The 16260-nt window shown below is 45.5% G+C and overlaps 1 protein-coding gene across 1 annotated transcript in view; it reads left to right on the top strand.

The window, feature by feature from the left end:
* Nucleotides 1-1019: 1019 nt before the first annotated feature.
* LOC145850443 (potassium voltage-gated channel subfamily KQT member 1) overlaps nt 1020-16260 on the top strand; it is a 120954-nt gene continuing 105713 nt past the window's right edge. Inside the window, exons 1-2 of the mRNA XM_082956619.1 lie at nt 1020-1032; nt 4346-4460. Of these exons, the coding sequence (XP_082812745.1) occupies nt 1020-1032; nt 4346-4460 (128 nt within the window). The remainder of the gene's footprint in view (nt 1033-4345; nt 4461-16260) is intronic.

Below are 16260 nucleotides of genomic sequence, written 5' to 3'. Positions count from 1 at the left end.
GAGCAATATGAGACGGAATGGAGTTCCATACAATAATGGCTCTATATAATACTGTACGCTTTCTTGAATTTGTTCGGGATTTGGGAACTGTGAAAAGACCCCTGGTGGCATGTCTGGTGGGGTAAGTGTGTGTGTCAGAGCTGTGTGTAAATTCACTATGCAAACAATTTGGGATTTTCAACACATTAATGTTTCTTATAAAAAGAAGGATGCAGTCAGTCTTTCCTCAACTCTTAACCAAGAGAGACTGGCATGCATAGTATTAATATTAGCCCTCTGATTACAATGAAGAGCAAGACGTGCCGCTCTGTTCTGGCCCAGCTGCAGCTTAACTAGGTCTTTCTTTGCAGCACTGGACCATATGACTGGACAATAATCAAGCTAAGATAAAACTAGACCCTACAGGACTTGCTTTGTGGAGTGTGGTGTCAAAAAAGCAGAGCATCTCTTTATTACGGACAAACATCTCCCCATCTTTACAACCATTGAATCTATATGTTTTGACCATGACAGTTTACAATCTAAGGTAACACCAAGTAATTTAGTCTCCTCAACTTGTTCAACAGCCTTGTCATTCATTACCAGATTCAGCTGAGGTCTAGAACTTAGGGAAGGATTTGTACCAAATACAATGCTCTTAGTTTTAGAGATGTTCAGGACCAGTTTATTACTGGCCACCCATTCCAAAACAGACTGCAACTCTTTGTTAAGGGTTTCAATGACTTCATTAGCTGTGGTTGCTGATGCGTATATGGTTGAATCATTAGAAAAAAATCAAACATTTCAGACAAAAATATATTGGATGCAATGTGTGTTTACCCTGTTAGCGATTATTCCTTGGTAGTAGAGTATAGTTCAACCCTGAGGATATTAGGTGCTTATCCTTAGCTATTTACCATTCAGTTGAATGCTCAAGGTGTAAATTGTAAGTAACAGTGAATGTGTTTAAATGTACAGTACAGTATGTCATGTGCGTGGGACACGACACAGTAACGATTTGAAGAATGCTCTGACTCAGCATGCCTATCAGGGGTAAGGTTCTGAGTGGTTGGGTTTGGTGAGTGGTGTGATTCTCTCTCTTCCCCCATAGAGGGAGAGAAGAGGGATGGGGGGAGGTGTTGTGTTGTGTAGCTGGTACAGGGCTTGAATGTCAGTCAGTCAGAGAGAGGAACAGGGGCCCTGGGATAGAAAGACAGACAAGATGGCTGCCACGTGGCTGGGTTAGGCTCCAGCACCAACAGGGACAGGCCAGGCCAGATGGAAGTCATTAGAGTCACTGGTGATTAGAGTTCATGTATACTGTACAAGCGCTTTACTGCTCCACTTGTCCGCATCACTGGCATCAGACACTCACACTTTGATTGATTTTACCGGAAGAAAATGCCAGAAAGTACTTCAAAATAGGAGGTGTTGTGGCAAAAGTCAGTCAGAAAGCTAGTGTTTTGTGTTGAATCAATGGTAACATTCCCCGCAGATGTTGCATTCAGTTACTTAGTATTCACCTTACTGATGTTGCTAACTAGACCGTTGCACCATGTAACCGGGATGGGGGGGGGGGGGGGGGACTTTCTGTGTAATGAATCGTCCCAGTCTGGAGGTTAATAAGTGTGCTTTAGGAGTTTTTCCTGTCAAAACACATAATCATAAAAGGAGGGAGAGGGATATTAACGCAGAACGTAACCAACAGAGAAAGGAGTTATGGGGGAAAATGCTATCTCGTTTGGTGCTTAATTGGAGGGATGTAATGGTAGATAATGAACAGGAACATATGTCTTACTGCCTTTGAACTTTAGAGGGGGGAGAAAAAAAGCATATTTGTCAATGTATTTTGAGGCTAGTTAGTGGAGCCAAGGCTTTTGAAAGGCTGTCTGTTGATGTCATAAAGACATTTAAGTAGCCATGCTCACCATACCCTCAACAGCATGTTGTCACTAATGATCGTGTTTAAATTCCAGGCAGCATGGTGTGCTTTCTGCTGCTTACAGTGTATAAAAACAGACATCTGCCGATTCAACTGTCCCTGGAGATCGTGGGTGTTTATAAAGGTTCTTATCCTGCGGAAACAAACTGTGAACAGTTTTCTTGTTAATGAAAAGTGTTGTTGGAACAGCAATGGCATTGCACTCGCTTATATTAAGAGTTGGTTGATGCTGAAATCTAAGTTTATCGTATGTTCTCAGACCTCAAAAGTGGTCTAGTGTTGAGATGAGTCGTATCCCGGGGCGGCAGGTAGCCTAGTGGTTAGAGTGTTGGACTAGTAACTGTAAAGGTTGCAAGATTGAATCCCCGAGCTGAGAAGGTAAAGAATTTGTCGTTCTGCCCCTGAACAAGGCAGTTAACCCACTGTTCCTAGGCCGTCATTGAAAAAAAGAATTTGTTCTTAACTGACTTGCCTAGTTAAATAAAGGTAAAAAAAAAAATTTTAAATCCCATGCCATTGGTTGTGTTGATTGATTTCTTTATATACAGTATGTCGAATTAAGGCAGTGGTTTTGAAGACATCATTTTGAGAAGTTCTTTCTTTTCCTCCTCAGTCATCACCCGGATGCTCAGACAAACAGGTGAGCCCTCACCTCTCTACACTAAGACACCATCTCCTACATGACATCACTCCATGACCTCCAGTCTTCGTGACGCGCTTCAGTTCCAACTCACCCCGTTTTAGGCTCAATCCTTTGTCCCTTTAAGAGATCCTCTGTGTTAATAATTAGCTGTTTTTTTTCCCATGACCTAGACTGTATTTTAATTAGACTGGAGTTTGTCACCAACCGGAGCAAACTGGAAGCCAGCAGAGAGACAGATGCAGGCAGGCCCTGGACACCCTCCTCTCCTCTCTACCAGCCTAGCCTGGGTGTTTTCTTTTCTGGCTGTCCTGCCAACACTATTCGGGGTGAGGGCTGGGTCAGGGGCAGGGGGACTCACCGGGGAACAGGGGGGACTGGGAGGGAGGTTGGGGTGATAAGCGGACATTGTGGAGCTCCAGTGGTCAGAATTAAACTGGGCATTGTTTGATTTAGTCAACGTACGGCTTATCACTCCCCTTATCTGTCTGGCCCTCTGGCCCGGCTGCCATCTGTGAGAATCTCCATTTTCAATGGGGCGCTCTCTTTCCAGGCTGTCACTCTCTCTCCCTCTCTCGCTCTTTGTCTCTCTCTCTTTCTCCTCTCTCTGTCTGTCACTCTGTCACTCTCTCTGTCTCCCTCTTTCTGCCCACCCCCACCATCTCTCGCTTTCTGGCCCCTGCTTGTTTTCATTCTCTGGTGCTCCTAACCCAGTGTGTTTGCTCTGACAGGGCCAGATATTAATAAGCCTGCAGTGTTTTTGTAGCAGATAAGCCCGCTCGCGTCCCCCGGTCCCACTGAATGAGAGAGAAGTGGAGGAGCTGCACAGTACCCCCTGTCCTTAACTTTCCCTCTCTCTTCCTTTCCCTCTCCCCTTCTCTCTCTCTCACTATTTCTCTCTCTGTCTCTATCTGTGTCTCTCTACCTCTCCCCCCTCTCTCTCTGTCTACCGCTTCCTCTCTTTCTCCCTCTCTCTCTTCTCTATCTCTGCCCCCCCCCCCCCCCCTCTCTCTCGCTCTTCTTTCTGTGTGAGTGGGTCTAAAGTAACAGTGTAGTCGAAGCTTCCGGGCTGAACAATGTTAAACAAACTGATGGTAAAGGTCCAGAGGGTTCAGTTGCCTTTGCTTTGGTTGGAGTGGTCACCCAGTTCCTGGAACCCCATTTTCTTCCATTCTTTATGAAACTATGCTGACTGTTGGACTGTAGCTAGTTCCCTGTAAAACCTTCACGGTGCAATGGTTTTTAGCTGCACTAACAAACTGTAGAGGTTCGAAAGCGATGTTACCAATCATCATCTTCACAGACTAAAATAACCACTTATTGGTGTGATGATACCATTCAATGACATACTGTATACTGACTGACTAGTCAGCATATCTTCTTCCACTGTATTTGTTCCACCTGTTTCTCACACTCCTTTTCTTTTTTCTCTTTCTTTCTTTTTTCTCTTTCTTTCTTTCTTTCTTTCTTTCTTTCTTCTTCTTTCTTTCTTTCTTTCTTTCTTTCTTTCTTTCTTTCTTTCTTTCTTTCTTTCTTTCTTTCTTTCTTTCTTTCTTTCTTTCTTTCTTTCTCTTCTTATTGTTCTTCTTGACTCCAGGCGTTCAGCACTCATGGTCCTCTTTCAATCTGAGCTGTCCTGCCTCTCCAGGTAGACCCTCACACTTCCCTAATGGCTATCCTTTACTTTTTCAATTAGCCTATTTTCTTCTTACTTAGTAAATTGGAAGCTGCATTGAACTGAATCCTTGTGTATATCATCAAGACTCTTGTGTTGTCTCCCACAGTTAAGAAAAAAACGGACGGCTCTTCCATGGACATCTCCCGGACGAACAGTTTGTGTGATGACATGGCTTATGTCAGCGAGGACATCCCTTTAACCATGGTGACAGATACAGCACAGTGAGTACCTAACTACCCCTCCATCCGTCACTCACTACAGTACATCTGCCTGCCATTCATCAACCCTACAGCCATTGTATTGTACCCATGCTCTTGTCCTTATTAATTTATTAATCCATACCATAGACACCTCCCTGCCTCTTACACAGGTCCATCCGTAATCCATACGGTATAAAGCCTTTTGATAGGCCAAAGAGCCCTCCCTGTCAATGTAGAGCTGCTCTGTTCAACTCACGAGAGGGTTAAATGGCTTCTTGAGTGCACGGTATAGAAGGGATTAACCCTGAGTTGGAGAAAATAGCCTTGTTTGTTTGTGACATGTTTGTAAGGTGACTGGTTGGCTAGTTGCTATAGTGTCTTCGAGAAAGTATTCACACCCCTTGACTTTTTATGCATTTTGTTATGTTACAAAGTGTGTGTGTGTGGGGGGGGATGAATTGTCATTTTTGTCAACGATCCACACACAATACTTTGTAATGTCAAATTGGAAGAAACATATGGTAAACAATGTTTTGGGAAAAATAAAACACTAATATATCTTGATTAGATAAGTATTCAACCACCTGAGTCAATGCATGTTAGAATCACCTTTGGCAGCAATTACAGTTTTTGGGTAAGTCTGTAAGAACTTTGCATACAGTGCCTTCAGAAAGTATTCATACCCCTCGACTTATTCCACATTTTGTTTTGTTAAACCCTGAATTCAAAATGGATTTTTCTCACCCATCTACACGCAATACCCCATAATGACAAAGTGAAAACATGTTTTTAGAAATGTTGCTAATTTATTGAAAATTAAATACAGATTTACGTAAGTATTCACACCCCTGAGTGAATACATCTTAGAATCACCTTTGGCAGTGATTACAGCAGAGTCTTTCTGGGTAAGTCTCTAAGAGCTTTGCACACCTGGATTATACACTATTTGCACATTATTCATTCAATAATTCTTCAAGCTCTGTCAAGTTGGTTGTTGAACATTGCTAGACAGCCATTTTCTTGTCTTGCCATAGATTTTCAAGACGATTTAAGTCAAAACTGTAACTACGCTACTCAGGAACATTCAATGTCATCTTGGTAAGCAACTCCAGTGTATATTTGGCCTTGTGTTTTAAGCTATTGTCCTGTTGAAGGTACATTTGTCTTCCAGTGTGTCACGCCCTGACCATAGAGAGCCCTTGTTTCTCTATGGTGTAGTAGGTCAGGGCGTGACTAGGGGGTGTTCTAGTTTAAAATTTCTATGTTGATGTTTTGGTATGGTTCCCAATTAGAGGCAGCTGGTAACCGTTGCCTCTAATTGGGGATCATATTTAAGTAGCTATTTTTCCCACCTGTGTTTGTGGGATATTGTTTTGTGTTTGTGCATGTGCACCACGTAGTTACGTTTCGTTGTTCGTTTATTAATTTATTTGCTTTTGCTTAAAGTTTCACTTTGAATTAAATATGTGGAACTCAACATCCGCTGCGCCTTGGTCCCCTTCTTACGACAACCGTGACAGAATATCCCACCACGCAAGGACCAAGCAGCGTGCCATGGAGGGGAAGGTGTTTTGGACATGGGAGGAAATCATGGGAGGACATGAGACCCTTCCTTGGCTGGAGTCGCCAAGGAACATGGAAGGACAGTGACGATGCCGGGGACCACGGCCACAGAAACTCCAAGATTTATTTGGGGGGGGGCACATGGAGCTGGCGGTCGAGCAGTGGAGAGTGCCAGAGCCTGTTTGGGAGTCAGAGGAGGAATTTGATGAAAGATTCCGGCGAGAAGTGGTAGCGATCAGAATGCTGCAGCACAGGCGTGCTGAAGAGCATGACACCAGTCCGGTGCCATCTGCACCGGTTTCACGCATCTGGCCTCCAGTGCGCCTCCCCAGTCCGGAACGTCCTGAGCCAGCACCCCGCACTAGCCTTGAAGTGCGTGTCACCAGTCTGGTGCCACCTGTGCCGGCACCACGTACCAGGTCTCCAGTGCGTCTCCCCAGTCCGGTATGTCCTGTGCCAGCTCCCCACACTCTCCCTGAAGTGCGTGTCACCAGTCCGGTGCCACCTGTACCGGCTCCACGCATCAGGACTCTAATGCGCCTCCCCAGTCCAGTATGTCCTGTGCCTCCTCCCCGCACTCGCCCTGAAGTGCATGTCACAAGTCTGGTGCCACCTGCACCGGCTCCACGCACTAGGCCTCCAGTGTGCATTCACAGTCCAGAGCTTCAGGCGACGTTTCCCAGTCCAGAGCTTCAGGCGATGTTTCCCAACCCAGAGCTTCCGGCGACGGTTCCCAGTCCAGAGCTTCCGCCGACGGTTCCCAGTTCAGAGCTTCCGGCGACGGTTCCCAGTCCAGAGCTTCCGGCGACGGTTCCCAGTCCAGAGCTTCCGGCGACGGTTCCCAGTCCAGAGCTTCCGGCGACGGTTCCCAGTCCAGAGCTTCCGGCAACGGTTCCCAGTCCAGAGCTTCCGGCGACGGTCAATGGTCCAGAACCTCCAGCGATGTTCAACGGTCTGGAACCTCCAGCGACGGTCAACGGTCCGGAGCTTCCAGGCAAGGCGTCCAGTCCTACCCCAGGGCAGGAGCCTTCCTCTGCGCCGATGGCCAGTCCAGACACGGCATCCAGTCCAGCTCCATGGCCGGAGCCTTCCTCTGCGCCGATGCCCAGTCCAGGCACGGTGTCCAGTCCTGCTCCAGGACAGGAGCCTTCCTCTGCGCTGGTGTCAAGTCCAAGCACGGCGTCCAGTTCCGCTCCATGACAGGAGCCCTCCTCTGCGCCGGTGCCCAGTCCAGACACGGCGTCCAATCCTGCTCCAAGGCCGGAGCCTTCCTCTGCGCCGGTGCAAAGTCCAGGCACGGGGTTCAGTCCCGCTCCAGGGCAGGAGCCTTCCTCTGCGCCGGTGCCCAGTCCAGGCACGGCATCCAGCCCAGCTCCATGGCCGGAGCCCTCCTTTGCGCCGGTGTCCAGTCCAGGCACGGCGGCCAGCCCAGCTCCATGGCCGGAGCCTTCTTCTGCGCCGATGCCCAGTCCAGGCACGGCGTCCAACCCAGCTCCATGGCCGGAGCCCTCCTCTGCGCCGGTGCCCAGTCCAGGCACGGCGTTCAGCCCGGCGTCATGGTCGGATCCGGGGTCTGGGGGGGGCTACGACCCGCACCGGAGCCGCTACCGACACTAGTCACCCCCCCAACCCCCCCAACCCCCCCATTTGGTTTCAGGTTTTGCGGCCGGAGTCCGGACCTTTGGGGGGGTACTGTCACGCCCTGACCATAGAGAGCCCTTGTTTCTCTATGGTGTAGTAGGTCAGGGCGTGACCAGGGTTGTTCTAGTTTAAAATTTCTATGTTGGTGTTTTGGTATGGTTCCCAATTAGAGGCAGCTGGTAATCGTTGCCTTTAATTGGGGATCATATTTAAGTAGCTATTTTTCCCACCTGTGTTTGTGGGATATTGTTTTGTGTTTGTGCATGTGCACCACGTAGTCACGTTTTGTTGTTCATTTATTGATTTATTTGCCTTTGCTTAAAGTTTCACTTTGTAATAAATATGTGGAACTCAACATCCACTGCACCTTGGTCCCGTTCTTACGACAACCGTGACACAGTGTCTGTTGGAAAGCAGGCTGAACCAGGTTTTCCTCTAGAATTTTGCCTGTGCTTAGCTCTATTCAGTTATTTTTTAATTTTTTAAACGGGCTAGTCCTTGCCGATGACAAGCATACCCATAACATAATACAGCCATGCTTGAAAATATGAAGAGTGGTACTCAGTGACGTTCTGTGTTGGATTTGCCCCAAACATAACACTTTGTATTCAGGACATAAAGTTCATTTCTTTGCCAAATTTTTTGCAGTTTTACTTTAATGCCTTATTGCAAACAAGATGCATGTTTTAGAATATTTTTTATTCTGTATAAGCTTCCTTCTTTTCAATCTGTCAGTGAAGTTAGTATTGTGGAGTAACTACAATTTTGTTGATCCATCCTCAGTTTTCTCCCATCATAGCCATTATACTCTGTAAGTGTTTTAAAATCACCATTGGCCTCATGGTGAAATCCCTGAGCGGTTTCCTTCCTCTCCAGCAACTGAGTTAGGAAAGACGCCTGGATCGTTGTAGTGACTGGGTGTATTGATACACCATCCAAAGTGTAATTAATAAATTCACCATGCTCAAAAGGCTATTCAATGTCTGCTTTTTTACCCATCTACCAATAGATGCCCTTTTTTGCGAGGCATTGGAAAACCTCCCTGGTATTTTATGGTTGAATCTGTGTTTGAAATTCACTGCTAGACTGAGGGACCTTACAGATAATTGTATGTGTGGGTTACAGAGATGAGGTAGTCATTTAAAGTGGAACTGACGGCAATTTAACTATTTTGCAGATATGAAACAAACTGACATCATAATATCAGTCAAAAATATACAATTCATAGTTTGTGCTACAAAACCAACATTATAAGAGGTGGATGCAGTTCAATGCATTTGTAACGGTCTTCGTCGTCCTCGGATGAAGGGGAAGAGAAATCAGACCAAAATGCAGCATGGTAAGTGTTCGTCATTTGAATGTACAACTGAACACTAAAGCAACAAGCAAAACAAAAGAACAACCGAACAATTCCGTCAGGTGCAAAACACTAAACAGAAAATAACCACCCACAAAGCCCAAAGGAAAACAGGCTGCCTAAGTATGACTCCCAATCAGCGACAACGATGTACAGATGTCCCTGATTGAGAGCCATACCAGGCCAAAACAAAGAAATACAAAATCATAGAAAAAGGAACATAGAACGCCCACCCTAGTCACACCCTGGTCTAACCAAAATAGAGAACAAAACCCTCTCTATGGCCAGGGCGTGACAGTACCCCCCCCCCCAAAGGTGCGGACTCCGGCCGCAAAACCTGACTCTAAAGGGGAGGGTCCGGGTGGGCCTTCCTTACGGTGGCGGTGCTGGTGCGGGATGTGGACCCCGCTCCATCTTCAGCTTGGCCCACTTAGGTGGTGCCTCTGGAGTGGGGACCCTCGCCGCCGATCCCGGACTGGGGACCCTCGCAGCGGGCACCGAACAGGCGGGCGACTCTGGCAGCTCCGGACAGGCGCCGACTCTGGCAGCTCCGGACAGGCGGGCGACTCTGGCAGCTCCGGACAGGTAGGCGACTCTGGCAGCTCCGGACAGGCAGGCGACTCTGGCAGCTCCGGACAGGCAGGCGACTCTGGTGGCGGATTCCCCAGGCTGGGGAGACCCACTGGAGGCCTGGTCCGTGGAGGAGGCACAGGATTCACCAGGCTGGGGAGACCCACTGGAGGCTTGGTCCGTGGAGGAGGCACAGGATAGACCGGGCTGTGGGGGAGCACTGGAGATCTGGTGCGTAGGCTTGACACCCCTCCTCCAGGCTGAATGCCCACTCTAGCCTGGCCCCTCCAGAGCGCAGGCACAGGTCGAACCGGGCTGTGGGGGAGCACTGGAGATCTGATGCTTGCTACACACACCTCTCCCTTTGGCTCAATGCCCACTTTCGCCTGGCAAGGGCGGAGCGCAGGCATAGGATGAACTGAGCCTTCCCAGCACCCCGGAGACACAGTGCGCAGAGCCGGCACAGGATACCCTGGGCCGAAATGGCGCACTGGAGACCAGACGCGCTGAGCTGGCACAATCCGCCCTGGCTCGATGCCCACTCTCGCATGGCACTGGCGGGGGGCTGGCATGTAGCGCTCCGGGCTATGAGCACGTACTGGAGACACCGTGCGCTTCACAGCATAACACGGTGCCTGACCAGTACTATGCTGCTTCCGGTAAGCACGGGGAGTTGGCTCAGGTCTATCGCCTGACTCCGCCAATCTCCCCGTGTGCCCCCCCCCCAAAAAAATTGGGGGCTGCCTCTCGTGCCTGCTGCGCTGCCTTGCCTCATATCGCCGCATCTCCGCTTTTGCTGCCTCCAGTTCCTCTTTCGGGCGGCGATATTCCCCAGCCTCTCTCCAGGGTCCCTTTCCGTCCAGAATTTCCTCCCAAGTCCACGAATCCTGAACCCTCTGCTCCTTGTTACCACGCTGCTTGGTCCTCTTATGGTGGGTGGTTCTGTAACGGTCTTCATCGTCCTCGGATGAAGGGGAAGAGAAATCAGACCAAAATGCAGCGTGGTAAGTGTTCGTCATTTTAATGTACAACTGAACACTAAAGCAACAAGCAAAACAAAAGAACAACCGAACAGTTCCGTCAGGTGCAAAACACTAAACAGAAAATAACCACCCACAAAGCCCAAAGGAAAACAGGCTGCCTAAGTATGACTCCCAATCAGCGACAACAATGTACAGCTGTCCCTGATTGAGAGCCATACCAGCCAAAACAAAGAAATACAAAAACATAGAAAAAGGAACATAGAACGCCCACCCTAGTCACACCCTGGCCTAACCAAAATAGAGAACAAAACCCTCTCTATGGCCAGGGCGTGGCAGCATTATTCATATAATTCCCCAATACATTTCTTAGTAGTCCAAAAAGTATTGGTATCACGTTGTAACTCACAGCTGGCCTGGTACATTATTTGCAGCCTCCATTCGGGATGCACTGTTTCAGTTTCAATTATTCAATATTTTGTACAAAAAACGGATTAATGTAACTAAGGCTGGGAATGTCAATACAATCAAACTAGCAAGGGAAATGATCACAAGTTAGTTATAACGTGGCTAATATGCTAGCATATCTATTTATGTAGCAAGCCGAAAACACGGAGCCTAATGTTAGTTAGATAGCTAGCTGCTAGGAGGATGTCATGTCATTGGAGGAGTGGGTGAGTGACTGAGTCTTTCCCTCATATCGTTTTTCGGTGGCTACACAGCTAGAAATGCAGGTGTCATTTGGTTATCTAGCAAGAAATGTGAATCGCTTTGCTAGCTATGATGAACATGAACAACTGTTATCCAGTTAGCATATCTCTTGCGTTTGCAAATTCACTCTGGCTATCTACTCCGATTTCAGAGTGCAGAATAACTGCTGAATTTATGAACGCGCAAGCTAGCCAACTTTAGCCAGTTAGCTTGGGTGCTTGGTTGGGACAAGTATACATTGGCAGGCAAGCTGCAGAAGGACGAGCAGGCTACTTACTATTCCCCATCGTTTATCAGTGCAATTTTGACAGCCATCTAGCTGAAAGATTTTGAGAGGGTTTATCTAATTTTCCTTCGTTAGATTTTAGCTCATCTTGCTCTGGCTAGCATTAGCTGTTGATCTTGTTGATGTGCATATAGAGAAATATAGCCTACCTTGTTATGGTTGTTTAATGAATAGGACTGTAAAGTTCTCAAATGTAAGAAGTCTCCCGTAGTATTTACATATTTGCAGAAATCCATTCAGGTGTATTTTGTGGCTTTTGCTGAATGCGTTCTAATGATCTAAAGTCGCGCTGTTGTAACTAACTGCCTGTAAACACACAGTCCAGTTCAAAGTGAATGATGGCAGGCTCATTTGGCAAATGGCTTGTTTGCATGTAGGCCTACTGTAGCTCTGATTGTCTATAGCACACCGGTCTGTGTAGACTCTGGTCCTGGATGAGACAGATGTTTTTTATTCGGTTTTATTTATTGATTGTCGAAACGCATGGCCGCTTTCCCATTGCATATTCTTCCTGGGGTGTATATGAACAGATTTGAATAAGATTTCATGTTGCTAAAATGCTGTCAGTTCCACTTTAAAAAATCATGTTAAACACTATTATTGCACACAGAGTGATTCCATGCAAAGTATTATGTGACTTGTTAAGCCAATTTTACTCCTGAACTTATTTAGCCTTGAGATAACAAAAGGGTTGAATACTTATTAACTCAAGACATTTCCACTTAAAAATAGTAATTAATCGAAAAATGTAATTTCACTTTGACATTGTGGGGTATTGTGTGTAGGCCAGTGACAAAACAATCTCAATTGAATACATTTTAAATTCAGGCTGTAACAGAAAAAAGTCAAGGGGTGTACCTGGATTGTTCAATATTTGCCCATTATTCTTTTTAGAATTCTTCAAGCTCTGTCAAGTTGGTTGTTGATCATTGCTAAACAGCCAATTTTAAGTCAAAACTGTAACCACTCAGGAACATTCAACGTTGTCTTGGTAAGCACTTTAGTGCCTTATTGCAAACAGGAAGCATGTTTTGGAAATATTTTTTTTCTGTACTGGCTTCCTTCTTTTCACTCTGTTATTTAGGTTAGTATGGTGGAGTAACTACAATGTTATTGATCCATCCTCAGTTTTCTCCTATCACAGCCATTCATCTCTGTAACTGTTGGTTTCCTTCCTCTCTGGCAACTAAGTTAAGGACGCCTGTATCTTTTTAGTGACTGGGTGTATTGAGACACGATCAAAAGAGTAATTGGGATATTCAGCGTCAGCTTTTTTTTACCCATCTACCAATAGGTTCCCTTCTTTGCGAGGCAATTGGAAAACCTCCCTGGTCTTTGTGGTTGAATTTTTGCTTGAAATATAAGAATCTCTTACAATCATTTAGGAAAAAAAAGAAACTTGTTAACTAATTGCATCTTACCTTACAGATAATTGAATGTGTGTGCAGTAGCGGTGCGTCGGTAAAATCACCAGGGAAACCATGCCACATATATGTTGTGATAATTGCATTGTTAGCTCTATAAACTGTTAGTTCAATTATATGCCTTGACACCGTGATATATAGGCGTAAGGCCGAGACAATAAGAAGACACAGTGGCAGAATAAATTCAACCACACCGTTGTTTTATCACAAAGCCGGAGAGCAACATCTGTCCGGGGAAGTCCACAAAACACATTGCATGTAAAAAATAGATGTATGACCTAGAGCACGGTCAAGCAAATCAATGTTTACGACATTTTCAAACTACTTAACAACTATTGATTTAGAAGCATAGAAAACAGGTGCTGCCTCCACTATTCCAGCACCATTTCAACTTCAACATTTCCACATCATCAAATCACCTATGCTTAGTCTAATACAGTTACTGAAAAACGAGAAGATTCAAAAAACTATTTAGTCCAATAAACGTAAGATAAATATGATGTGGCTGTCCTTGTACTGATTTCTCTCGTGTGTGTGTGTGTGTTTGTTTGTGTGTGTGCGTGTGCTGTGTGTGTGTGTGTGTGTGTGCGTGTGTGTGTGTGTGTGTGTGTGTGTGTGTGTGTGTGTGTGTGTGTGTGTGTGTGGGGGGGGACGGGGGGGGGGTGTGTCTGCGTGCATGCTTGCAAGTAGAAAAAAAACATTTTGACTCACCCTACTTGTAGAGAAAAGCCAATGTCATCCTCTTTCATGTTTCCTAAACGGTCTATGACTCTGTCATACTCTACAGTACATGCTTGAAGTTTTTGTTGTCCTAGGCTACCTGGGTAGAATGCTTGCTTGCTAGCCTAACTTTCATTCTGAGGCAACAATGTGCCAGGCCGGCTAGTTAACATTAGCCTACTACATCTAGCTACATATTGAACTTAGGCCAGGGGCACAATGTATGAAGTTATGGTTGGATCAGAATTGCCGTTATAATCATTGGCTAGTTTGGAGAAATAAGTTAAACCACAAGTCCAAATCCCTATCTCCAGGACAACAACACAACGAGACGCAACAAACAATTCAATGACATTTGGCTTCTGATGTGGAGGTGACCAAGAACCCAATGACCACTCTGACAGAACTACAGAGTTCCTTGGCTGAGATGGGAGAACCTCCCAGAAGGACAGCAGTCTATACAGCACTTCACCACTTCACCAATCTGTGCTTTATGGGAAGTGACCAGACGGAAGCCACTCCTGAGAAAAAGGCACATGACAGCATGCCTGGAGTTTGCAAACAGACACTCTGAGGGTATAAGGCAAAATATTCTGTGGTCTGATGAGATAAAAATATAACTCTTTGGCCTGAATGCTAAGCTCTATGTCTGGAGAAAACCAGCACAACTCATCACCTGTCTAACACTATCCCGTGAAGCATAGTAGTGGCAGCATCATGCTATGGGGATGATTTTCAGTGGCAGGGACTGGGATACTGGCAAGGACAAGGGAACAGTGAATGGAGCCTTAATGAGAATCTGCTTCAGTGTGACCTTAGACTGGGAACGAAGATGTACGTTCCAACAGGAAAATGACTCCAAGTATACAGCCAAAGCAATGCTGGAATGGCTTAAGAACAAGAATGCGAAAGTCTTTGAGTGGCCCAGCCAAAGCCCAGACTTGAATCCCATTGAACATATGTGGAAAGAATTGAAGATTGCTGTTCAGCGCCACTCCCGATCTAACTTAACAGAGCTTGAGAAAATCCGCATGGAAGAATGGGAGAAAATCCCCAAATCTAAATGTGCAAAGCTGATACAGACATACCCTAGACAACTCAAATCTGTAATTGCCGCCAGGCATGCTGTCATGTGCCTTTTTCTCAGGAGTGGCTTCCGTCTGGTCACTTCCCATAAAGCACAGATTGGTGAAGTGGTGAAGTGCTGTATAGACTGTTGTCCTTCTGGGAGGTTCTCCCATCTCAGCCAAGGAACTCTGTAGTTCTGTGCTTTTTTTTCAGGGGTGTGAATACTTATGTAAATGAGATGTTTCTGTATTTCATTTTCAAAAAATGTGCAGTAATTTCTAAAGGCATGTTTTAATTTGGGGTATTGTGTGTAGATAGGTGGGAAATAATATATTTAATTAATGTTGAATTCAGGCTATAACATAACAAAATGTGGAATAAGTCAAGGGGTATCTACTTTCACTGTGAATGATTGTTCTTTCTGTTGTTTATCGGAGACCAACACCCCGAGGCAAACCTATTTTGCAACTTCACACTGTCAACTGTCACCTGACATATTGACAATGAGCGAGAGAAGAGCTGCAGAGTGGCAAGACCTTGCACTGTCTCTCTGACCAAAGGTGCTGCTGTGGTGCCATTGTCTCAAATGGGATGAAAATACATTTGACTGGGTCAAATCCTCAACAAGTTTCTATGGGGATGGCAGTTATTTCTCTACAGGACAGAAGAAGTGGAGTGTCAGACATCTTAACAGTAAGCAAGGCAACCCAGTTTTGGTGATTTCTTGTATTTCATCACAATCAATCAATCGCAGCATGTTTTTAGACACATTTTAGACATTTTTACCTGATTAAGTACAGTACCATTGGACATTAATGTTGAAAGTTATATTTATATTCCTAAAATTTAAGTTGAAAATTATGCTATTGCTGCTTCCTGTTGACAAGACATTTTGATAACTAGCCCAATGTCAAAACACAGTTTTAACGTGTCCAAATCAATAGCCAATATACAGAAACAGTTTGCGATATATTGAAAACCTAAACATAAATTTCTATCTCCACACACATGTGCAACAATAGTAATCATATTACTTGTATTTTTTTAAATGAGCACCTTATAAACTGCAAACGCACGAAAAACCCTTGGCCAAAAAAATCGCTGATGGGTGGAAATCAGGTTGTACGCACTGTTGAAACTAACACAACTAAAAAAACACATGGAAACTGGAGATATATTTTTAGTGGTTAGAGGACAACCTGCAGAACACAGTCAGCTACATTTTGGAGTGATGCATTTTGATTTGGGGGTCGCCAAAACGGAAAGGGAAACGCTACACTTATTTGTCAATCACTCATATCGATATCAGGTGGAAGTCAATAGAATGAGAGGGGGGAGTCAGGTTGCACGTTCAAAGTTGCACTACTGAAAAACCACATGGAATCTGGGAATATATGTAACCAGCTACATTTTCAGATGTTGCGTTTTGTTTGAAGTGGGTCGCCAACGCAGAAAGCTAAACACGACACTATTTTCTTAATCACTCATATTGATATCACCT

Source organism: Salmo salar, chromosome 10 (assembly GCF_965601325.2).
Source record: "Salmo salar chromosome 10, fSalSal1, whole genome shotgun sequence".
NCBI lineage: Eukaryota > Metazoa > Chordata > Actinopteri > Salmoniformes > Salmonidae > Salmo > Salmo salar.
Note: the sequence above shows the minus strand (reverse complement) of the source record. Positions and strands in the feature narration are given on the sequence as shown.